Here is a 25,281-nt window from a genome sequence, read left to right on the forward strand (position 1 = left end):
TTCCACAGAGCCCTCAGGTAGCAGTCACACCTAAAGTGAAACTGGACAGGTGAAATGTATTTTTTCTTTCATTTTCTTCCCATTACCCTCTTCCTTCCCCTTTCCTCCCCTGCCCCTTCTCCTTTCACATCTATCCCTTTTTCTTTCTTTTCCTGAAGAAAGGAAATTAAAGCCTACTATTTTTGGTGTCAAACGCTGGCTCCCAGAAAAAAAAAAAAAAAAGCCCTGTAATTAACGTAAAAAGTGTATTATTCACTGCCGTAAAAATCACTGCCTTGTGGTCTTAATAGGGTCAAGGAAGGACGAGGTGAAAAGCATGATATTTGTATTTGGGGAGTCTCGTTTAAGGCCGATCTTTCAACTCGTGGCTCGATTAGGATTAGGCAAAGTCCATGGTATATATAATAGGTTAAAACTGATGAGTAAGACTCAAGTACCAGGATGCTATCACAAGATAGCTGGAAAGCATTGAGTCCTTGGTCAGGGTTCTCAAGATTTCTGAGCTTCAGGTTCCTCACCCTTAGAGAGTTAGACGAGATTTAGTGAGATAACTTGGCACACGATAAGCACTCGATAAACGGCGCTATCCTGTATTGTTCTCATTCCAAAGCCTAAGCTTTTCGCTTCAGCGCCTCCGTCCGGTGCCTCGGCCCCCGGACAGCGCAGCCGGAGCGGCCACTGGACGGAAGACCTGGAACAGGGGTGCTGTTGCGCTCTTCGGCCGGCAGAGGCCGCCAGCGCGAACTCCGCCCGGGCGGCTCCCGCTAGCACCGCCGCCTCCCGAAGCAGGGCTGCCCAGGCGGCTGCCTGACCACCGCCCACCTCCTACCACTGCGGTGGCCTCACGACCCTGCAGGAGCCCGCGGACTTCGCAAGCCCGGCGGAGCTCGGCGAGCGGCGCGGACCGTGCGGGGCGGGCGGTGCGGGGGGCGGCGGGCGCGGGAGGCCCGGCGGGGTCCTCGCGGGTCCTCGGCGGGCCCGGGGGAGGGCCCTCTTTGTGGCTGCAGTTGGCAAGATGGCGCCGGTGGGGGTGGAGAAGAAGCTGCTGCTGGGCCCCAACGGGCCCGCGGTGGCGGCCGCCGGCGACCTGACCAGTGAAGAGGAGGAGGGCCAGAGTCTGTGGTGAGACTGCGGGGCGGCCGGACTAGGGCAGCCGGTCCGGGGAGGGTGCGACCGGGCGGGGCGGACCGTCGGACGGACTGACGGGCAGTCGCGGACCGGTCAGTTTCAGGCTGGTCCCGGGGCCGACAGCTCTGCCGTTTTCCCACAGGTCCTCGATCCTAAGCGAGGTGTCCACCCGCGCCAGATCCAAGCTACCGTCTGGCAAGAACATTCTGGTCTTCGGTGAGCACCGCCGGCGGGGCGTTGTCCGGGGAGCTGGGGTGGGCTAGGCGGGGCGCCCTCTCCCTGGTCCCTGCCTTCCTCTCCTCTGCCGCCTGCCTGCTCGGGAGGGTCTGTAGACCCTGGCTGGATAGCCCTATGTGGCCGAGTCACCACGGCCGAGGTCGGGACGCTGCCCCTTTTCGAGAGCCCAGGGATGCTGGCAAGTGCTCTCGGCACATTCCTTAGTCGCTTGGCCGCAATATTAGCTTTGCTTTAAATGACCCTGACTTCCTGCGCTCCTAGCCTCGAAGTTCACCAAACTGGGCATAAAGAGGGGAGGGACTGGATGAGGAGGTTAGCGGAGGAGGAGGGAGGAATGCGGTGAACTGGGGGTCGTCGGATTGGGAGGAGATGCCACAGGAGCCATTTCTCGATCTTGATGAAGCAGTGTAAGGTGAGAGGAACGCCGCAAAGGGCAGCAGGCTTCGGAGTCCCCACCAGGGACTTTTCCTGCATTGTTTCAGGCTTCACTGCTGGGTTACCTGGCTTAGGTCCCTCAGCATCTCTGTCTAGTGAGAGGCTTTGGCTGGGTTCATTCATACAGCCAATACCCATTTGTTGAGTGAGTCCTGTACTGCCCAGGTTGGATCTGGGGACTGTACAGACATCCCGCAGACACTACCCAAGAATCAGTCTAGTGAGATGGGGATAGATGTCCTGGGCATAGGCAGATGATTCTGGAGCATCAGCCATGGCTTGCTGCTGTTTGGAGTTAGGTGTTTTGAAGGCTAAGTGTCAACATGCAGGGCCGCAGAGGGTTAGTATTCTCAGGAACACAGAGGTGACGAGGATGGAGGAGGGTGGAAGCTAGCACAGCCTCCTTGTGGAAGGTGACTGATGAGGTAAGGTGGAGGTACACTGTGGAAGGCTGAAGAGTCGCTGCTTTTTCCTGAAGCCGCTTGATTCTTGGGGGCTTTTTATTTCACCTCTACAGTCTGATTCTCATGGGAATCACTTGGAGGGTGGTTTTCCCACTATTTTTGAGGGGAATGGATGGTGTTTAGTTGATGACCACTGTAGCAGGTAACGGAAAATGCTTAGGGGTCTTCACAGATTGGGGGATCCAGGGCACCAGATCTCTGTTTAGAAAGGGGACTCTGGCAGAGAGTGGCAGGTGGCCTGAAGTCAGGCTGAGTGCTCACCACGTCCAGATGGGATGTGGAGGGCCTGAGTGAGAGTGGCATTGGGGGTGGAGAGGAGAACTTGGATCTGTGGATTGCCTTTCGGTTTTCCTGGTCCATAATTCTGTATTATTAAATCCAAGGAGTGCCAGCAGTGTTTCTTGGTGGTGGCTCCTTCTGATGTTTAAGGTTTCTTTTGAGGCTGGGGGAGGGGAATTGTTTGCTGGTGGAGGGGGACGAGGGGAGGCTTGGTGGTTACTAAGGCTGCGCTTTAAGAGTTTTGCTTAGGTCTGTGATTATTTTCATTGGTTTCCTAGCCTTCAGGGTGCTTACGAAAGAAACGCACGAAAACTGAAAGTGGAAAGCAGCCCATCACTCATGGTTATGAGGCAGGGTTAGAGTTTTTTTCATTAAGGTTGATTATATTTTGAAGATTTGCTTTTCTTGGGGCAGAAGTTTATTTTGTGAGACACTAGCCCGACCTTTTACTTTCAGTTTTCCATATGCGTGTCTTATAAATTGTAGATAGGGTCTGTGGACCTGCCTTCTTCCTTTCCTTGGGAGGTAAGGATGGCTGCAGTAGATTGTCATTTGAGATCTTGGAAATTACCACCTTTCTCACTCTTCCCCACCCTGACTACTCTTGCAGCAGGGCCTGCTTTGTTTATGAATGCAGATGAGACCTCTGTAGCAAGCTCCGTATGAAAGTGCCTTGTGTGACTGTGCAGACTCCCCATCCTTGCCTAGAGTAAACAGTACACTTTGTCTTCTTACGTGCGTCACTTGTAGGTGAAGATGGTTCTGGTAAAACAACCCTCATGACTAAACTTCAAGGAGCTGAGCATGGCAAAAAAGGAAGAGGCCTAGAGTATCTCTACCTCAGCGTCCACGATGAGGACCGAGATGGTGAGTGAAGCATTGATACCCATGCAGGTATCTGAGTCCTTGGTTACCATTCCTGCAAAATGGCCATGCATTCTCAATTTTCTGTTTAGTTCTAAGAGAATTAGTCACAGGGGACTAGATGAAGTGTGTGTCTTTGTAGGACTTTACCTTCTTCTCTTTGTATAGAGTATGGCAGCAAAGTGGGGAATGGGCCTGTTAGCTGGGTGGCCCCACTTAAAAGGAGATACTGAGGGTAAAGTTTCAGATGCACATAAACATAAGAAACTAAGAAATTTTTAAGTGCCTTGCACTTTTCTTTGAGAGAAATGCTTGGCTGGCTGATCTGGGCACCATTGTTACTCTGGCTGGTTCTAGTGGAAAATCTGAAATTGGTGTAGTTCAAAATGTAACAGCTTAACAGATATTCACAAGAGAATTTTGGAGTTTTTTTGGTGACAGTGTAGAAATGCTGATTTCCTGGGGGATATTTGTTTAGTGTTTTCTGTTTGTTTTCCCCAAGTGGAGAGAATAGAGACTCAGAGGCAATAATGTTCTCTTTTAATTCACATTTGTAGAATGTGGATAGTAATTGTTTTCTACCTTCTGGGTATTTGAGATGATTAAAAGTGCATGGTAAGCTTTCTTATAAGGATTAGATATCATTTAAAAGTTTTTTTCTTATGAGTCCAGTTGGAATAATGGTTTTTGGTTACCATTAGTCAGTATTGCCTCCTTTCTAAACTTTCAGGTTTTATGTTAGATCTTGAATGACTCTAAAATAAATAATTATTAGTGCCTAGGTCTTTAAATTTGTAGGAAAGTTATCTGTGTAGCCTAAGGATGAAATATCTTCATTAAATTACTTTATTTAAAATTGCCTTTACCCATTTAAACAGTAAGAATCACCATGTAACAGTGATTTTACAGGAGGACAAATTCCGTCACCTCTAGTTCCTCATTCTTTATTGCTGAAATGAAGAAGCTGATCACAGGTGGTTCCTTCTACCTTAATTCTTCGAGCTCCAAGAATTATTTAAATAAAGGGGGAAATATCTTTAATCTTAACGTTATGGTCATCTTAGCACTCCAGGGATTTTTTTCCTGCTCCTCCTTCCTTGGCTTACTTTTCCTTGCTGAACATTCCCTGTGTTCAGTGTGAAAGAGAGGTAGAAGGCGCTGAGGACTCTCCTTGTCTGAGGCGAGCAGAGGCTTTCCAGTGCCCGTCTAGGCCCACTGGAGTTTGTGTAGGTAATAGGGTTGGGACTCGGGTCCCTGAGCTAGACTAGGGGGCCTTACATGTCCAAGTCTTTTGCTTCCTGTCTTTGATGATTATTGTGGAAATAACTTGGGCACTGTAGCCGGGCAGGACTGGTTTAGAATCCCACTCCTGTAGTCACTAGTTGTAACTGACTTCACTCTGTTCCTCGGTTTCCTCATTAATAATATTGGGCAATGAAACTAGTGTGTAAGTTGACAAAATGAGAGGTGGCGTGTGTTAAGTGTCGCTGAGTGCTTGAAACACAGTGGTAGGTCTAGTACTCATTTTTTTTCCCCCAAAAAACTTTAAACTTTTAATTTTGAATTGGGATATAACTGATTAAGTGTTGTGGTAGTTTCAGGGGAACAGCAAAGGGATCTAGTAACTTTTTGAAAGTATATGAAACATCATGTACATACTCCGTACATTTCTACAGATGCTTATTTCAAAGGGCATAAACATATCTCATCCCAGCCTCAAAGTAACCATGTTCACTTGCCTTTGAGTTGAAGTACATGTTAAGTTTTATTTCAGATTCCTTAGGTTGCCTTAAAAGCTTCTTGACCTCTGCATTTATGGGATTTTTTTTAGGCCTCCTACTTGGAGGTTCCTCTTTGATGAAAGAGTTGTCCTTACCTGTGGTTAATTATACATTTTTCAGCCTCCCTTTTTTTAATTGTGTGTTATGACTGGGTTATAAATATACATTTTGCAGGCAATCACCTAGGTAGAGAATATAGGATCTGGTTTGTCCTTCATTTGTGGTAGAACTTGACATGTCAAAGGACCTCTGCCTTCAGGATTTGGGGTATCCATTTAACACCACTTGTGGTGTGTGTGATCTCCATGCACAGGGGTTGGGTTATATGTAGTGGGCAGTGGGAAGAAAGGAGCTATGTCTTGTGAGGGGCAGGCATTAAAATCTGCAGACTTCAGGTACAATGCAGTATTTTTGAAGGCATTCAGAGAATCCAAATCAAAACCGCTATCTGAAATGTGTTAAGAGTTTTGAAAGCATAGTTGGATGTAGATATCTTTATTGTAAACTGTTGAAATAAAGTCATGAATATAAAATTTTTTACAGCCTGTAAATTAATTGATTATACCAGAAAAAGGTAGCTAACTGAAGATAGGTTGTTTTTTTTTTTTTTTTAAAAAAAGCAAGAGACTTCATTGGGAAGGGGCACCCAGGCGGAGCACAGGAGGGTAAGGGAACCCAGGAGAAATGCTCTGCCACTTCTCGGATTTCATGGCTTGAATTCTCGGATTTTATGGTGATAGGATTCGTTTCTGGGTTGTCTCTGGCCAGTCACTCTGACTCAGGGTCCTTCCTGGTAGCACACGCATTGCTCAGCCAAAATGGTTTCCAACAAGGAGGATTCTGGAAGGTCAGTAGGACACCTAGAATCTCCTTTTGACCTTTACCCAATTTGAAGACAGGTTTTTTAAAGTGTAAGTTGGAATTTATTAGGGAAGAAGTTAATAAAATTATATTTTTGATAGTAGGATGGCTCCCTTGACGTGCTTATATTTAAAAATTTTTTTTCTTGAAAAAGATATTTAAAAATTTTTATGTATGTTATTCGGAGAATTCTACGGTTTGATTACGTAGGTATAATTTTAGAATCATGTGCTTCATTAACTGTCAGCACTTGCACATTTGTGCATATGCGTTTTTAACTTTACTGGGGAAAACCAAACTACCTAAAACACAGACGAGTTTGATGAGCCCCAGTGTATCTATCCCCTGCCTTCAGGTTACCAATTCTTGGTCAGTGTTATGTCAGCTATACTTTACACCCTCTTTTTACTCCAAGTTGGATTATTTTCAAGCAAATTTCAGACGTTATTTCTTTTTATCTGTGACTACTTCCATATGTATGTCTAAAAGATGAGGATTTTTGAAAATGTAATTATATTATACCAGAAATAAGTGTAATTCCTTAATATCATCAGGCATCCCATAATCCATATCTTAGTTATGTAAGTAATGAGTTTATCTCAGCATTTAAATACAAAGGTCCTGTTTCTGTGGCACCCTTTGTGGTATGTGAGCTCACTGTTGAGTGTGACTGACAGAATAAGAGCTTGTTTAACCACAGGCTCTTGGCCACAGCTTGCCGCCTCACAGATTGCTGATATCTTAGAATGGATTATTTAGACTATGGCACAGATGTCCAGGGAACTTTTGTAGCTTTTATTCATGTTTTCTGATTCTTACTGAAAGCTAAAATGTCCTTTGTTAAAGAAGTTTTATAGTTTGGACAGTTCACAGGGCACCTTGATGAAGAGTTGTTGTGTTTTCTGGTCAGGATTTTTTTGTGTTCTGTGTGGAATTCTGTGGCTGTCATCTTCAAATTTATTCCTGCTGTGACTCTCCTTTTCAGCTGTGCTGATGGTCATCATCAGTAACTTCACTTCGCTTCTTTTCTTAGATCACACACGCTGCAATGTGTGGATTCTGGATGGAGATCTATACCACAAAGGCCTGCTGAAATTTGCAGTTTCTGCTGAATCCTTGCCGGAGACCCTGGTCATCTTTGTTGCAGATATGTCTAGGCCTTGGACTGTGATGGAATCACTACAGAAATGGGCTAGTGTTTTACGTGAGCACATTGATAAAATGAAAATTCCACCAGAAGAAATGAGGGAGCTGGAACGGAAGTGTAAGTAATGTAGGGTTTTCCTAATTGGAAAATTCCCTGGTCTCTTTGGATGATTCCAACCACCTTCCTTTTCACAGGATCAAGAGGCTGCAAAGCTCTCCTTATAGAGTTTTTGTTTTGTTTGCACCGTTTATTTCAGAGTTGCTTTTGTCGATTCAGTAGTCAGAAAGTCTTCAAAGCAGGAATTCCCTTGCTGTCCAGTGGCTGGGACTCCGTGCTTCCCCTGCAGGGGATACTGGTTCCATCCCTGGTCTGGGCAGGAAGATCCCACAAGCCGCGTGGTATGGCCAAAAAAGTCTTCACAGCAGTCTTTGTCTCCGCTGTCACAGTTGAAGAAAATACATGAATCAGTATTCCTTATTGTCATTGGTTTTCTTTTATAATAAGTGTTCTTGCCTCATCCCCTAAAATGTGATTGGTTCTATAAGTCTTTTTCCTCTTCTGTTTACCCCTTGTCTGCTGAGTTCACATCTGTGGGTGTGGAGATTTATTGTGATTTCTGTAGCAAGTCCATTGCCCTGGATATCATTGAGGTCCTTTCATTTGCAGATTTAAAGGAAGCCTCGCAAAAGATAAATCTTTCGGCTCTTAACTTAGTTCATTTTGCCATCCAGCAAATACGATTTTAGTAAGAAATAGGAAGTTCTTTTTTGTGTGTCGTTAAAATGAAAGGATATTTTAAGACTCAGGACATCCAAGGCCTTTTGAGAACAAACTTCAAAGGAAGTTCGTTTTTGTTTTGTTTTTCCTTTTTGTGATTCAGAAGCTTGTTTTTCGTTTTCTTTGCTTCTGTGCAGTTACATCAGCTTCTGTCCACTTGCCAGGGAAATGGGAGGGGCAGGGGCTGGAGCTGTGGCAGCGGCAGCAGTGCTGTCTTGGCCAGGGCAGTCTTGGCTCCGCCTGGCTTATTTCCACAGGATGACATCATTCCCTTCAGTGAATTAATGAGGGCTGCTGGGGCATGGCACACGGGACCTTCATACTTACTGGCAGAGACACATCGGGAATCTCAATGTGCTTTTCAAATCAGATTTCTTGCTGGGTGTCTTCCTGTCATAACTTCTGCTTGCCCCTGGCTCAGATTACCTAACACGAATTTAACGGGTGATTCTTTAGTTTGTCGTGTGCATATGTTTCCTGGGACACCCGCCTGTGTGCTGCAGTGATTGTTATGCAGCTCAGCGCATCTGTCCTCAAACACTGACTTTTTTAGATAAAGCCGATCTTTCCCCTAAAATAGAGACCCTGAAGGCAACTTCTGAGAAGAGTTCTGAGGCTGAAGAGCTGTTTTCCTTTCGCTGCACATTTACCATCGTACCCAGATTAATGACACAGGAGATTTCAGTTTCTGAACCTGTTTTCTTAGAGTTATAAACCTTGTAAAGGTTTGTTAAAACAGAAAAAAAAAAAAAAAAGGAAGACATTGGGCCAAGGATATTTTTGCTTCCCAGAGAAGGCAAGTGTCTGTCTGGGGCCACGTCTGTTCTAGGTGTTGGGGATACATACAGCAGACAGGATGCCCAATCCTGGAGCTTGTGTTCCCATGACACACTGAATTTATTTTGTGGTCTTAGTCATTGATGTCTGTGTCACTTAGGATCAGATTGAGCTGCATGTGACACAAGCCCCAAAATAACAGTGGCCTAAGCAAGACTGGGTTTTATTACTTGCTCCTGCAAGTGAAATCCAGAGGTGGTTAGTTAGTTCAGGCCTGGAAAGCAGCTCGAGGAAGACAGGTCAAGGACCCAGGCTCCTTTTTGCTTACTGCTTGGTCATCTCTAGGGTGTGGTTCACTTCCTCTTGGCACCTAGAGCTCCAGCCTTCACATCTGTGTTGCAGGCACCTGGATGGAGGAAAAGCAAAGGACTGAAGGGCGTGTGCCCATGGTCTTCCTAAGAAGACATTTCCTTAGGAGATGTAGTCAATGTGGCCGTGTGTTCTAAGTATCACGGTTCTGTTTGGTTGTAAGGAAGAAGAGGAGGGGACACTGGAGGGTAGCTAGAGATTCTGGAACCGCATCCATGCCTCATGACTCTGGTTAACCTTCTGAGGGCCTCTCTTGTTTTCACTGCCCTTCCTATGAGATGCTTGGAATGGTATTCATGCCTTTGTGTTACCCGTTGAAGGATTGCCTTTGTTAGTGCTGGTTTTAGGTTACATTTTAGTAAAGCGGTTGCCCATCTTCTCCTTGAAGGACTCCCACTTTCCAGCTTAATTGCACTCTAGGTATTATATTGAGTAAGAAAAGGCTGTCACCCATCCTGCTTTCAGTCTCCAGTCAGCTGAGTTTGGAACGATGCTCCCTGGCCAGCCGCTCTTTTCCGGATTAGGGTCCCCAGTGGTCCTGAATCCATGGCAGCTGTTTGGCAGCAGGATTGATGGGGGAGGATAGAGCAGTCCCTGAAGCTGCCAGAAGGTGGTGCTTGTGTGTAGGTTGGTCTTCTCTTTCCAGCTTTGTGTTGGTGGCTTCCCTTGCTTATCAGGTAGAGGAAAACAGTTAGGTACTGTCTCTTAAGTCTTCTCAGAACTGTGGAACCAACAGGTGATCAGTGAGGCAGGAGGGAAAAGAACAGAAGGAGGTGGCAGCAGTAGGGTAGAGCGCTGCTCCTTCCTGTACCAACTCCATCTGACGCCCCAGGTGGGCGCATGGCTCCTGCTGTGAAATCCCGGCCACCCCACCTGCTGGAGAGAAACTGTTAATACTATAGTATGTGTGCACTTGGGCTTCCCTGGTGGCTCAGTGGTAAAGAATCCGCATGCCAATGCAGGAGACACAGGTTCGATCCCTGGGTCAGGAAGATCCCCTGGAGGAGGAAATGGCAAGCCACTACAGTATTCTTGCCTGGAGAATGTCATGGACAGAGGAGCCTGGCGGGCTGCAGTCCATGGTGTCACACGGAGTCAGCACCACCTAGTGACTAAACAACAACAAATTTGTGTGCCCTAAGTGAAATATACACATTATTATTCAGATTACACAGTCCTCACTTTATTTTTATCATTCCTTTTCATCACCTCTGTTAGGAATATCTGCTCTGCCTTCCAGCTTATTTTTTTAAAATGCTGGATTATTAAAAACGTGTGCATTTCCTGTTGTTTTTGGATAGCAGTACTTAAGCCAGTCCTTCAGAGAATAAGGAGTCTAGCCCAGGGTTTCCCACCCATGTTCATGTCATGGCATGTGTAGAACACAACACAGTTTATGCAGCATGCTGGGAGTGGAGGTTCAAGGAGCAGACTGCTGGAGCTTCCCCCCCCACCCCCACCTCCACCTGCCTTCCCGCAGTCACCTGGCTCACCTGTAACCAGTTCCAGGCTCTGCCATGCTCATTGTCTCACGGCCTGTTTGACTGCTGCATGTGACCTTGGGGAGTTACAGATACTACCCAGTTAAGCCATTGTATTTTTCATTGACTTGAAGATCTATTAAAATGCTTTTAAAGAGAAAATGTAGGAAGACTAAAAAGAGAACATATTCTCAGTTACATTTATATATAATTCTAGAAAACGCAAACTAATCTGTATTGAAAGAAAGTGGATCAGTGATTGCATGGAGTTAGGGATGGTGTTGAGGAGAGGTGGAGAGAACAGATTACCAAAAGGTATAAGGAAACTTCTGGGGGTGATAGATACGTGCACAATCTTGATCGTGGTACTGACTCAGGGGTGTATTCATAATGTCAGAAATACCAAATTTAGGGAGTTCTGTGGTGGCCTGGTAGTTAGGATCTCAGGCTCTCACTGCTGTGGCCCAGATTCAGTCCCTGGTCAGGGAACTGATTTTCCGCAAGACACGAGTCAGGTCTTCCCCCACAAAAACCAAATTTACATTTTAAACGTGCAGTTTGTTGTGTGTCGGTCTTGGCTGCATAAAGCTAAAATAAAGCAGATTTCTAAAAAATAAGTGGGAACTTTTGATGCCTTCAAGATCCTTCAGCAGTTATCAAAAAACCCTTCTCTGTTTTTGTCCAAAATGCAATGCAGTGAAGATCTCTTCAGTCATTTGTTTATATTGGCAATGACTTTGTATGAATGAGTTTAATTAAAGAGAAATTGTAGAGGTGAAACATTACATCTCCACTTTTGGGGTTAATCAGTGGTTTTCAATTTATGTGAAAGACAGTGTGTTCCCAGATAATTGCAGAAGCTTGGATAATGATAACCTAAATTCTTTGTAAATTAGAACTCATCGTTTGAAAATATTTGAAACCTGTTCTGTGAGTGAAGAAGAGAACACGCGCCTCTCTCCAGGTTTGCGTTCGTCTAGTCCTCTGTGTTTTCTCAGTGAGCATGTTGAGGATGCGAGCAGAGGTCCCTTTAGGTCCTTTACTCGTGTTATTTGTAGAAGAGTAGAGCTGCCCATTCCTCTGGCTGGAAGTAGCTTTAATCACCATGTCTTATTCTCTGGCCTCACATGTGACTTTGAAGCACCAAGAAAAAGGGGCAGGTCTGTGGGCTTTGCCTGAACCAAGACCATAGACCGCTCTCAGCTTGAAGGCCCTCCTGTGGGATTGCATCCTTGGCCAAAATAGTGACTGTGTGTGCCAGGGAGTGAATGTGGTAACGCTGACCCCTACTTGTGTGAGGTAGGGACAGGTCCATGACACACATACCTCAGGATCTCTTACAGGTGAAAGTCCACAAGAGTGAGGACGATGAGGAGGTGCAGGTGGTGCTGGGCAAGTGCAGCCTCACTCTTTACCACGGACACACCTCCTCTGTGTGGAAACAGCGTATTTTTGTGTAGATCAGGTGGTTTTAACTATTTCTAATGAGAAAGCTGGGAAGTTTTATAAGTTATAACCTATTTCTAGTGGTTGCCTCTGTTGAATTAACACAGTTCAACTACCCTAATATTTTGAAAGTGTAAAACATATAAGAAAATCGTTGGGAATTCCCTGGTGGTCCCACAGCTGGGACTCAGCACTTTCACTACTGTGACCCGGGTTCAATCCCTGATTGGGGAGCTAAGATCCTGCAAGCCTCCCTGTGTGGACCAAAAAAAAAAGTGTTTGCTTTTTGTTTTCATAGTAGGAACTGTTGAAGCCTTAGGAGATTTTTAAAAACCTGTTTAATTGTTAAGAGCTGGATACAGTTGAAGATGACCAGGGCACTATCTTTGCCGCTCTGAGGTTACACTGCTCAGACTGACAGAATTGAGAGTTTTGCATCAGTACCCCTATGTCCTAATACTGCAATTAAGTCAGATGCAGTTAGGAAGTTTGTCACAACTCTGAATGTTTTGTGCTTATTACTCCCTCTTTCAGTTTTCTAAAGCTGGCTTGTGCATTTTTTATTGTGTGAATGCATGTGTAATTTTCTTTTCCTTCTTTACCTGTAGTTGTGAAAGATTTTCAAGACTATGTCGAGCCTGAGGAAGGTTGTCAAGGTTCCCCACAAAGAAGAGGGCCTCTGACCTCAGGTCCTGATGAAGAAAATGTTGCCCTGCCTCTCGGTGACAATGTGCTGACTCATAACCTTGGGATCCCGGTGCTGGTGGTGTGCACAAAGGTGGGAGCCGTAAGGTTGGCTGGGTTTGGTCAGTGAACACTCACCATCTGTAAGAAACTTGGAGAAGCTCTCATTAGGTGTCTTCCTAAGGGGATGTTGGACTAATTCAGGATTCATTAAGGTACACTGAATATATCAGTATAGAAAATATTGTCATTTTACCTTGCTGCTAGAAATGTGACATTTACTTATAGCTTGAGTTAATCTCATGGAGCACTGTCAACTTTATTGAGGGATGCAGACTCAGATCTGAAAGTAGTTTTCTTAAGGCTGTGTAAACCAGTTCATTTAGCTCAAACTAGTGGTGAAAAAGGAACACAGAAGAGCAGAATTCTTTTGGCTTTTGGTCTCTAAAGTCTATTGGACTTGTTTTCAGAAAGGAACATAGCAACCCTGGAAAAAGAAGAAAGTGGATTCAGGGTTTGTAAAATAATGAGGTAGGAATAGAAATTAAGGGTAGTCATAGAGACATAAAGTTGTGTCTCTTAGAAATGAAAAGGAAATAGCTGTAAAAACACTTCGGGTTCAGAAGTTCTGTGATCTTAGTCAGAGCTGGTAGGCTGCCCAAGTATAGCATGAGCTGTTCACAGCATACTCTGTGAGGATGCAGCCCTGTGGAGTGTGCGGCGCACAGTCATGTCCAGGGGGCCTGTTTCCTGATGTGCCCTTGTTTGATTCCTAGAGCAACTGTGAGATGATCAGGGCTATTTTATCCCACTTTACACATGTGGAAGCTGAGGCCCAGGATGAAGGGGAAAATCTCCAGTTGCTTTTCACTCTTGTCTGTTTAGTCAATTAACGCGTGGACTCTGGGCTGTAGCTTCCTTCTTTGAAGCTATGATGGTTTTATTTCTGAAGCAGCCAGTGGTCCCAGCCTCAGCAGGCAGAGAGGCAGAAGGGTGACTCCCTTCTCTTTCTGTCTTCCCTGCAGTGTGATGCGGTGAGCGTCCTGGAGAAGGAGCACGATTACAGGGACGAGCACTTTGACTTCATCCAGTCACACCTACGGAGATTCTGCCTTCAGTGTATCCTTGGGGCGCTGAGATGGGGCCCAGGGCACAGGCTTCCCTCTGTGTGTTGATCCGGGCTTGCTCCGGATGGGGCATCTTCAAAGAGGTGAAGTGCTTCCTGAACCCAAAACAGTCTCATGCCAGGATGAAACTGTATACATGTTTTTACTTTTTAAAATTTTACAGTGTTGGTATTTGAGACTTATTAATTTCTGCTTGTTTTTTATTGCTTTCTATTTTTAATGGTGCACATATGATAGGCTTTCATATTTTTTTTTTTAGGCTTTCATATTAAGAAAGCTGATACATGATAATTTTATTACAAATTATCTTTACTGTATCTTGGAAATCTTTCTAAACTTCACTTTTTTTTGTTTTTAGAAAAGGTTAATTACCCAAATGACAGTGTTGTAGATGCTTCAGGGTTTCCTCTATTATGTTTTGTCCTGTCAATGAGAGAGATGCTTTGTCAACAGTCTTTTGAGTCTTCTGTGAAAATCTAGTAGCCCCACGTCCTGGGCTGGGGAGGGTAAAGGTGGGTTCCACTGCTTCCTTCGGGCTCTTCAGCTTGTCCAGCTCAGTGGTGAGGGCCAGTAACATGGTGGTGCCCGTCTCTTTTATGCTTAATGGCACACTTGATCACATGTGGGCATCTGTCTGGGAAAGAACCTGTGTGCCTTGACGGGGCTGAGGGTTTTCCCAGGCTATAGCCTTAGAACCAGTAACTTGACTGCTTGGGACACAGACTAAATCGGTCAGAAGATGACAGTTTACATGTTTAAAAAAAAAAAAGGCCTACGTGGCCCGCTATCATCGACATGCTCTATGCTTTTGACTTGCTTCCTCTGCTACTATTCCCTTTTTCGTTGTTAAAATTTTAACACTTTCTCTTAATCGTGTATTGATCAAAAATGAGCAACCTGTGACTAATACTTTGAGGGTTGTGCTTGTATGTGTTCGTTTTTGTCTCCTCCTGCAGTGAATTGGTTTTCCTTAAGCAGATTGATCAGATGGAGCGGCTTTGATATACACATCAGTTAAAGAAGAGAAAAACCTCGACTTGTTGTATAAGTACATTGTTCATAAAACATACGGTTTCCACTTTACCACTCCTGCCTTAGTTGTGGAAAAGGAAGCAGTTTTTATGTGAGTTCTTTACAGGTGATGCCTGTGTGCGTGTGTGTGTGTGTGTGTGTGTGTAGCAGAATTTTATTACAGTGAAAAAGGGACAGAGGAAGCTTCTGACATAGACATCAGAAGAAGGCAGAGGGTGATGCTTTTGAACGCTTCTCTTTATGGTGCATTTGCTCTTTACATTTTATCCTTCCAAGTGAGGTGCTTCTGTTTCTCTCATACAGCCAGCTTGCTTGGCAAAGTTCTTGGAGTTGGACCTCCTAGGGCGTAGATACACCCAACTTTACCTCTCCGCTGCTTTCCAGATTACTTGCCATTCTGCCTCCTGTCTGAAGGAAGTGGGTGGAGTGAGGTCAGGTGTGCTGCCTCTTTTCATTAAAAGCAAGTTGTCAAAACATTTTTGCCACTTACTGTCGACTCTGGTAAAATACTGGCTGAGAAAAGGAGTGGCAGCATAGGGAATTGGCGCTTCGGGGATCCTGGACATTTTCTGTTGCAATGTCTGGTGTAATGGCATCTGTTGGCAGGATGACTGCCTGTGCCCTCCCTGGCATCTCATCAGCTTGGGCTTAGGCTATACTGAATGTCTGTTGTGTTTCTGACATTTCACACTTGGGAGCCACTGGGGCCGACCGTCCTGGGCAGAGACTTGGAACCTGTGTCATTCCCTCACTGGAGAATGAGAAGTATGGTGGATGCATAAATAAATGTTGAAGGTGTGGTTTCTGAGAGGCCTTGTGCGTTTTTAGGCTTAGATGTCCTCTTGACTTAAAAAAGAATGGCAGTTCATCCAGCAAACACTGAGCACCTCCTAGGTGACCACGTTCTTTGCTGAGGACACAGAAATGAACGAGATGTGGTCCCTGTGTGTGGCCTGTAAGAGACACAGCTGAGGGGGTAGGTCGCTGGTGAGGTAGTAGAGGCAGTGCCACAGGGAGAGCAGAGGAGAGATGCTGGCGGGGGAGTGGAGTGTGCAGGCCAGAAGGAATGGAAGGGTGGGAGGGACGGTGTGGGAAAAGACTGAAGGTGAGGAAGCCCAGAGCTCTCGGGGGACTGAACAGGCTGTCTCCTTGACATTTAGGGAGAGCTTCATTTGGGAGATTCCCAGACAGCAGACTCAGAGACGTGGACTGATTTCAGAGAACCGTTGTCCAGAGCAGTCAGGCCAGCACCAAAACCACAAGCTCTCAGTGAGTGGTTTGCTTTTGGAGTCAGTCAGTACCCAAGTCACTTCAGATCTCAGGAGGAGGAGACATAGGGAGACTGGTCGTGTTCAGGGCTGGTCTGGAGTGGAGAAGCAGCTCAGAGCTTCTGAGGGTGACATGGGTCGTGGCAGTGTCTTTGGCACCTTAGGTCCTGTTGGTTGTTGCCCAACAGGAGCTGGTGAAGTCAGCAAAGCCATTCATGGGGAGCGCCCTGACTAAGCACCTCCTTGGTTATAGAGCTAGAGTTGGATGGAGAATGGGAAGCCTAGACAAAAGTATGTCGTGTAGGGCATTTTACAGTTGCTCCTTACCTTAGGCTTCAGCTTAACTTAATGGAGCCTGGGTGCCATCCTGCCCTGCGATGTCCATCTGGGCAGCACCCATTTAGGATCCTCAAAAACTCCTGTGTTCCTCTGGTTTGGGGCCTGGGGTAGTGCAGGTCCTACCGCTCCCCGTTGCTCCAGGGTACATATTCACACATCAGTAAAATTAGCCAAGCCATAAGAGGACCATTGTCAGAAAGAAGAGGTTTCAGACTACTCATGGGTGGGTCTCCGTGCCAGATTCCAAGAGATACAGTCTCACCCTGGGCTCCGTGTTGCTCTGTATTCTCCCCTCTGTCAGAATAGGGCCCCATGGTGTCCTTGTCCTTCTGGGTGAAGCTGTGGAAAAGCTCTGAACACTTGCTGTGGGTCAGTCAGCATGTACAGTCAGAGAGATCTTTTGCTGGCTCCTCAGGCCTTGGCCCTGTGACCTCAGTATGGAACTGGACCTGCAGTGAATATTGGCTTGTCTGCCAGAGACTACCAGCCAGCCCAGCAACTGCGTATCAGAACTTGGGGGAAAAGGGTGTCAGCCGGAGGTCCTCTAACCCGGAGTGTGCGGAGTGTTCTCTAATGCATCTAAGGAGAAGCAAGTTGGTTTCTGTCTCTTTGCCTTTAGACCCGCAGGCTGGGACAATGAAAAGAAAATAGCTATTTTACATGAAAATTTCACAACTGTTAAGCCAGAAGATGCATATGAAGACTTTATTGTGAAACCTCCTGTGAGAAAGGTACCCTAATCAATCATTTTTTAAGAGTTGTAGGTGGTTTTTTTTGTTTTTGTTTTTTTTTAATGTATAAAGATAGACATCTTACACATTGAACCACTTAGGGGGTAAAAAATAGATAATAATCCAAGGGCCTTTAAAAAGTCTTTAAATGAAATCTGGTGTTATGTAAGTGGTTCTGGGTGGTGCGGCATGAGGGACGGAGTGCCTCCGTTGCCTCTGGGTTACTCTTCGTAGATGCCCTTTGCTCCTGAGATCACCTGCAGACCCTGAGCTGGGAGGTATTGTTTAGAACCTGCCAGACTTAAAATATCATTTGCCCATATGCCAGGGCTGGCCTTGAAACAGGGTCTTTGCTAGGCTAGAAAAACCTACCTCTGCAAAGACTCCCGAAACCCACGTTGAGACATGAACCCAAGAGTCTCCTTTCGGCGTGAATTTTGACAAGTAGTTGGGGTGTTCTTGGCCTGTGACTGCAAATGAGTGTGTTGCTTCACTTCACAGCTGGTCCATGACAAAGAGTTGGCAGCGGAGGATGAGCAGGTGTTTCTAATGAAGCAACAGGTAAGAAGACCAGTGAGGCTGGAGCAGAGGCTTTTTGTGAGTGGAAGGCCAGCTCCCTGGGGCAAGGTTAGGGGATACCACAAAGAGCTTGCGGCGACAAAGGGGTTGTTACCAGTTCTTGTCATTCCCTCTCGTTTGTCAGATTAGTACAAAGTACCTGCCTTGCAGATTCTCCTGCAGCGATAGGCTTACAACCTTATTAAGTGCCTGTTCCTTTCTGGGGTTTTTTTTGGCCATGCTGAGTGGCATGCGGGATCTTAGCTCTCTCACCAGGATTTGAACCTATGCATCCTGCATTGGGAGCTCAGAGTCTTAACCACTGGACCACCAGGGAAGTCCTTAAGTACCTGTTCTGTCTGTAAATGTACATTTTCTAACATAGCGTTTTCCATGTTGACAGTTTACCAAATGCCCTGACCTCACTTCCAATATGTCACCTAGCCCCCCCACAGCCCTGTGCATGAAGGAGGTGAGCCAGTACACACACTTTGTAGGTGAGGGGAGTAAAGCCAAGCTGGTGGTTCAGATTGCAGACCCTGCCCCACCTCTCCGTTTCACTGAGACAGTTGTTAGACCCCATGGTGCAGACAGGTCAGCAGAGGGAGTTGATAGTTCCTCTGCCAGCTTTTCCTCCCTTCTGTGCTCTCTTTACTTCTTTAGCTTAAAAACTGGTTCCTGGAAGTATTTTTTTCCCACCATCGATCAAATTGCTCAATTAAAATGTTTGCATGTATAGTGTAGACCCTATGATTTGGCTGTTGTTAATGGTGCCCTCTAGTGGAGTACTCAGAAGTGTTTCTCCAGACCCGTGCACTCTGCAGGCGTGTGTTAATGGCCGGTGTGTCCCTCTCTTTGCAGTCACTCCTTGCCAAGCAGCCAGCCACGCCCACTAGAGCCTCCGTAAGTACCTTAAATTAAGCTGAGGGTCAAGGGCCAGCGTCATGGGTGGCCAAGCTTTATACCATTATTTGTGAGAGCTTTTATTTGTGTGGGCTTTTATGTTTTCAGAGGGAATGTTGTCCCCCTTAAAGCCCAGGGCCAGAAACATGGTAGAAAATCAGAAAATGTCTGATGAAGGAATACAGAGTTCTGGGCATTAGAGTGAACAGGCTTTGTTATCTTGATATTTCTTCTCTCAGGAGAAACTGGGATCTAAAAAGAAACTGAGCTGAGTACAAACTCTCATTCCTGCCACCTATCTCCCTAGACTATGAAAAATACCCCACAGAGGCATGTCTTTGTTTTGGGAATATGTATTTTCTGTTATTTTGACGCCTGTGTGACTCGACTTGGTTTTGGACTTAGGAATCCCCTGCAAGAGGACCCTCTGGCTCTCCGAGAACCCAGGGCCGGGGAGGGCCAGCCAGCGTGCCCAGTGCCTCCCCAGGCACGTCAGTAAAGAAGCCGGACCCGAATATCAAAAGTATGTACCCTGTCTCCGTGGAGGGTCCTTGGCCTCTTTCCTGCTTTAGGGGCTGAGTCGGTGGGTTTGGTAGGTGGAATCTTAAGGCAGCTGAGCTGTTTTCTTCCCCACAAGGGCTGTTTTCCACTTCTGTCTTAGAGAGAGGGAGTTCATGGGTTGGCAGAGACCAAGGCCTGTTCCTTCGCTGGAATTGGTGCCCTCACGCCTGGCTTTGTAAAGGCCTTGGTTAGGCCTCTCTGTATTCAGGGAAGAATACAGCATAAGTCATTTTAAAATGTATATTTTGAATCCTTGGTTTTGTTTCTTAATAGGTATATATTTTTACCAATTATGAATTGTCACTTCCTTTGTCAAGCTCGATGCCTTACTGGCCCTCATCCCAGTGACTTAATAATACCCCAAGATACTGGCTTTAGTAAAATGCTCAAATTGTATTTAGTTCTTGCATGTTTGATGCCTGTATTCTGAATGAGAGTTTTTCACAGCACCTTTGGAATGTCATGGGCTTATAAAACTTCTGCCTCATGGACAGGGAGATGATTTGGAGTACAGGTTCAGGTGAGAAATATAAACAAGTTTCACTTAATTAATTATGCTAACATGTAATCAGCCTTAGCAGTAGCAGTATATAAGGCATCACAGTGAAGGAATGTGCTCAGTATCAAAGATCATAACCACAAGTGGATAATTCTAAGCTGAAAAATAGTTTGTTGTTTAATTGAGTCATCCAGTTTGTGTGATGCTTTTTTTCTTAATGTTTCCTTAGATAATGCAGCAAGTGAAGGGGTGTTGGCCAGCTTCTTCAATAGTCTATTGAGTAAAAAAACAGGCTCTCCTGGAAGTCCTGGTGCTGGTGGGGTGCAGAGCACATCCAAGAAGTCAGGTACTGGGAGATTTATGACCCTTGGGATGGAGGGGTGCTGGAAGTTGAGGTGGTAGACAGGAGTGTCTGCTTCCACTGACCTGCAGACCCTTGATGTTCTGGACAGGTGTTTGGTTTATACTGAGCGGTATACTTTACAACAGAATTACCATATTACCATGCAAATTTCTTGGCACATTTGAGGTGGGATTTATGTATATTTGGTTCTCAGGAACCGAGTCCTGGGTGGATTGAGGTAGATCCTAAACGTATGGCCCAGGTGTAGAAGCTCTGTCCATTGAAAGCATGGTCTAGAGTGTACTGTTGACATTTTATTTACTTTTTAATTTTTATGTTGCTTTATAAGGATTTTGTTCACTCTGCTGCCCCCGTCTTGTCATCAGCTGCCTGTGAACTCTGCAGGCATTTCTCCTCCATGAAGCTCCCTGTCTTGTCACACATACACATCTCTGTGACCGCCCACTCATCTTCTTCCACATGGGCAGGTGGGGCAAGTCTATGACTTGGAGGTCTCTGAAACAAAGGAACCAGCTTCCTCAAAAATGATGCATTTTCTCAGGAAGCTTGAGGCCATTTCAGAAGGGTTTTACTTTTCCATTGGCTATAAGGAATATTAATTAATACAGTGTTTTCCTTAATTGGTATTTTCTGATCAAAGCCCTCGGGAAATCACTGTATCCTCAAGTCAGCCTGGGCCTTCAGGGGCTCTTGTGTTCTTGGAGACTCAGGAGGCTGGTCTGGTGGCCCAGGCTATAAGCTGGTATTCCCTGGGAGGAAAGAGGGGTCACTTTTAGGCCCCAGTTAGTGTTCAATACTGTGTGCACCAACTTCGTGCAAGGTTGAAATTGTCAGCCTTAGTCTAATATTCTTACTGAAATATGGTGATTCCAGGACTCCATATGAGTCCGTTGTATTAGAAACAAAACATAGACATCTGTCTGAGGCACAGAGAGTAGTTTGCTGCATGCCAGAAACTCAAATACCACCTCTCGGAAAATGGTGATGAGACTGCATAGGGCTCAGAGGGTTTTCAGAAAGGCCTTTGTGTTTGGCACAAAGGCATCCCCAGGCAGGGGGCAGTAATGTAGTCCGGGAGCCCAGAACTGTGGCATTTGGAATAAAGAAGGGCTGAAATACGGTCTGTCTCCTTATAGTCAATACAGTGAAAAAAAGACTTTTCTTGTTCTTACTGGGATTATCACCAAAAATGATTATAGAAATCTGTATTATTTTAAATGTTCCTTAAAAAAAGTTTTTTTTTCTGGTCTCTCATCACTGCTGTTTTTTTTTTTTTTTTTTAAGGACAAAAGACTGTGTTGACAAATGTTCAGGAAGAACTGGATAGAATGACTCGAAAGCCAGACTCCATGGTAACAAACTCTTCAACAGAAAATGAAGCCTGATCCTCCTTAAAAAGTGCATATGTAAAATGACCAAATAACTATGTATATTGATCTTCTCTAAGACCAGGATTTTTCTGATATGGCACATGCTATCAGTTTTTTGGGGCAGGGGAGATGAACTTAAAAAAAAAAAAACTTCAGTGGCTGTCCGAGTGTGAAATGCACCTTTAGGAAGGTTGTGTGTCAGACCCCTCTGTGATGGATAACCCTTGGACTCTCAGGCGTGTGGCTCTCTTGTGGGCAGCAAGTGCAGCTGGGCCTCTTGTGGAAGGGAAGATAGATGGAGAGAAAGAGGGCCCACTTTCTTTTAGGGTGGAGCCAGTGAGACCGGGAAGTCATTGATCAGATGGTGGCTAGTCCAACCAGTTGCATGTTAACAGATTCACTTCTTCATGGGAAGCACATTAAGTAGCAGAAAGTCCAGGGAAGAGAAAGACTGGAAGGAAGAATGAGAAAAGTGTTGGGGAAGCTGAACGTTGCAGGAGGCGGAGGAGGAGATGAGCAATGTTAGTAAATACTGTGTGTTCAGTAGAAGTCAAATCATTTTTAAAACTTAAAAATCAGAAGTGTTTCCAAACTAAACACTAAGCAAAATAAGAATTGGACTTGTTCTGAATGCATCTTTACCTTGTGGAAGATGTGTTAAGTGTGGGGATGCCTGAGTCAGGTGGAGCTGATGTGGGGGTGGGAAAGATGGCAGCTGCCCAGGGCTCACGTGCATGGCCCAGGCCGTGTCCTCGTGGGAGGTGTTGGGCTCCACACATGTGTATCGTGGGGCAGTCAGTCACTGTGGGGTGTGTTTAAAGTCAGCAGTTACCACATTAGTTTACCTTGAATTGTGTTTTCTGAATAGCTTCTGCTTTGTCATTTTTTATTTCTTTTTTTTTTTTTTTATACTACCACAGGCTGGCCTATTAGTAGAGAATGGGTGACCAACGTCTCATTTTACCATAATGCAGTGTGCTACAGAAAGTATGAAGGAGGTTTTAATGTAATTGCACTCTGATTAATTGGCTCACACTGTCCCTGCCTTAAGGTCATTGGAAACCTTCATGGAGTTCCAGTGATGCAAAAGGGTTTTGTCCTAGCTCCCTGGTCTGATCAGTGCTATCAGATAAACAGATTAGTATGAATGTTTTGTATTGAGGATGGAAATGATGCATTTCTCTTGTTTTATGTCTTTCATAAACTAGCATTTTTTTCTTATGGAAATAAGTGTTTCAGGTGTTTCCATTTAGGGCAGATACATGCACATTGTCGTGTCATACCATCATCCTGGAAGTGACTTCTGTGGATTTAAAACAGCACTTTTAATTTTATACATGACACAAAACGTTGAAATGCAAACACTACCATTAATTTAATGTATAGAACCTTTGTTGTCAAACCAAGGGAAAAACCACAGTTCACTTCTGTGGAGTTTACTTTTTTTATATGAATGTTTGTTGTACTGTTTCTGAGCATAACTTCCCTAATATCATTACTTTTACATACCAGATTTGACTGACCACTAACTGTACTGGGTGTAACTTAATATCCTGTGTTATATAACAAGACTCTAAGACTGTCTTGAATTGCTTTTTTGTAAAGGTCTGAACACTGTTAAGGAGAAAGCTGAGTATTTACTTACCTTTCTGACAAACAAAAATACGTTTCTCGTGCCAGTTTTATTGTTGAAAATACACTCCCCCCCCTTTTTTATTTTTTATTTTTTAATGTATTGTGGCTTCCAGTTACCAGATTGTCCAGGTGATGACAGTAAACTGACTTGGAATGATAGTTGTGGTATAATGACCAATAGAGGCCAAACAGCTTGCGGCCACACGAATGATGGGGTCACTTTATCCCTCTCTAGCATCTGGCAGGGGCGGGCTGGGGGCACAAAATAAGTGACCTCAGAAATAAAACAAAATTCTTTGAAAGGCCACATATCCAGGAGGGAGACAGTGTGATTTTAAATTTTAACGCAAGACTTTACTTTTATCACTTAAACTGATAAGCACTTTTTGTGTCAGTATAAAATGTACTAGAACCGAAGAAATGCCAAGACATCTGTCTTGTGAAGGAGGATTTCTTGGCAATCACTTTTAGTTTCTCGGGACAAGTGGCTACTCCTAGGATCAGAAGAAGCTGATGTATAGTGTCATGTGCTCAGTGGTTGCCAAAGTCTACCAACTTTGGGGAGCTGCAGGGTTCTTTTTAGTGGGGGTGGGAGGAGGGGGCATATTTTTTGTTATTTTGGGGGTTTTCAAGCATTGGAACCAAAGGCCAAACAATAAACAGCCTTTACTTTTTAAAGTAAAATTCATTTTATTTGCAGAATACACTTGTATGGTAGACTGTTAAAGATAATTTTATGACTATTTATATACATTGTAGTGGCTACATCTGCTGTTTGTCTTCAAAACGGAAAAATCAAAGAAACAAGCCCAACCTTAAAGATATGGCCATGATAAAGGCCATGAATTGGTCTTTGCTAAAAATGCAACGGGTATGCTGCTAGAATTATTTAATTTTGTTTGCACTTTTTTTTTTTTGGATTGGCATTTTTAAACCAGTATTTAAACTGAAGATGTGTTTTATTAGTTAATTGAAAGTGACTGCTCTGTACATCATGACCTTAACAATGTTGATGCTGTAAGTGAAAGTTCACTGTTGTCTCTATACTAAGTTTATTGGTGTTTTTAACTTAAAAATTAGGACTGCAGATATATTCCCCCACCAGCCTTAGTCCAGGGGTGTGACTCTATCTGGATGCAGTATGCAGTCATGTGGAACCTTGCTTTCTAGTGCTGAAAAGAAGATGTCTCTAATTACTGGCTTCAATAAACACGAATCCAGACTGCTTACAATTTTTGGTGACTTTCTTTACGATAAATCATCCCGCTGGAGATACATTGAGTTGTCCGCTAGTCATATAGGGGGTGTCTACCATGTAGCTAAAAATGTATACCTCTGTCACTTGAAAATATCAGAAATTCTATTAAAGAACATTTTAAAGCCATATTCTGAGGTATGTGGAATTCCAGGCTGTGGGTAAAGGGCACGGGTTGTGAGTTGTCCAGCATAGTTTCTTGCCTCATAGGTAAATTTTTGATTGTCAGAATTGAGCTAAGAAATTTTTGCTTAACTTATTTAGAAACCTTGAGGATTCATAGAGGAATTTCAGAGCCATAATGTTTCTCACTTACTGAAATGGGCAACAGTAAAGTATGTTTAAGAAAATTGGATACTTTGGGGATCAAAGTGTCACGGTGGAGGGAACTCCTCCTCTGAGGCACAGATGGGGTTAAAAATAAAAAAAAAAAAAAGAAAATTGGATACTTTATATTAGAGATGAATTGTGTTTCTAATTATTACACTTTTAAGCATGTTGAATTTTCTGTTCTTTTTAAGCTGATTGTTTACAGAAATTTTCTCCCCAAGTTTTTATTTTGAAAAAAATTTTCAACAGAGAAGTTGAAAGAGGAATATATTAAATACCTGTGTTCTTTTACATAGATTCACCAGTAATTGACTTTTGCCATATTTTTTTCTCTTTTCCTCTCCCTCTCTCCCTCCTTCCTTATATCTGTCTCACTTTTTTCCCCCGAGCCATTTAAAATCAGTTTTAAACACCAGGGTATTTCACCCCTATATGTATTAGCTGAGTCCAGGCCAGTTGTCTTGTGAGAATATCCCACAGTCTGGATTTGCCTTAGTGTCTCCTCGTGATTTCATTTAGGGTAAACAGTTTTTGTGAGAACGCTACCTGAGTGAAGCTGTCTGTACCCTGGTGTGGCAC

The 25,281-nt window shown here is 44.5% G+C and overlaps 1 protein-coding gene across 1 annotated transcript; it reads left to right on the top strand.

Annotated features, from left to right (window-relative positions):
• Nucleotides 1-991: 991 nt before the first annotated feature.
• DYNC1LI2 (dynein cytoplasmic 1 light intermediate chain 2) lies at nt 992-24,501 on the top strand. Its single transcript, XM_027516371.1, has 13 exons — nt 992-1,122; nt 1,271-1,344; nt 3,294-3,410; nt 7,083-7,313; nt 12,655-12,824; nt 13,756-13,849; nt 14,845-14,980; nt 17,116-17,227; nt 17,729-17,788; nt 18,647-18,688; nt 19,094-19,211; nt 19,978-20,094; nt 21,397-24,501. Exons 1-13 carry the CDS (start codon nt 1,016-1,018, stop codon nt 21,495-21,497), a joined length of 1,479 nt encoding a protein of 492 aa, XP_027372172.1. The 5' UTR covers nt 992-1,015; the 3' UTR covers nt 21,498-24,501.
• The last annotated feature ends 780 nt before the right edge of the window (nt 24,502-25,281 follow it).

This window comes from Bos indicus x Bos taurus, chromosome 18 (genome assembly GCF_003369695.1).
Source record: "Bos indicus x Bos taurus breed Angus x Brahman F1 hybrid chromosome 18, Bos_hybrid_MaternalHap_v2.0, whole genome shotgun sequence".
Classification (NCBI taxonomy): Eukaryota; Metazoa; Chordata; class Mammalia; order Artiodactyla; family Bovidae; genus Bos; species Bos indicus x Bos taurus.

Bases quoted from the DNA above. Each gene is read 5' to 3' on its own strand.
- DYNC1LI2 (XM_027516371.1), top strand. From the start codon at position 1,016: ATGGCGCCGGTGGGGGTGGAGAAGAAGCTGCTGCTGGGCCCCAACGGG. The intron at 1,123-1,270 runs GTGAGACTGCGG...GTTTTCCCACAG, and splicing joins GAGGAGGGCCAGAGTCTGTG to GTCCTCGATCCTAAGCGAGG. The intron at 14,981-17,115 runs GTGAGTTCTTTA...CTTTGCCTTTAG, and splicing joins GAAAAGGAAGCAGTTTTTAT to ACCCGCAGGCTGGGACAATG.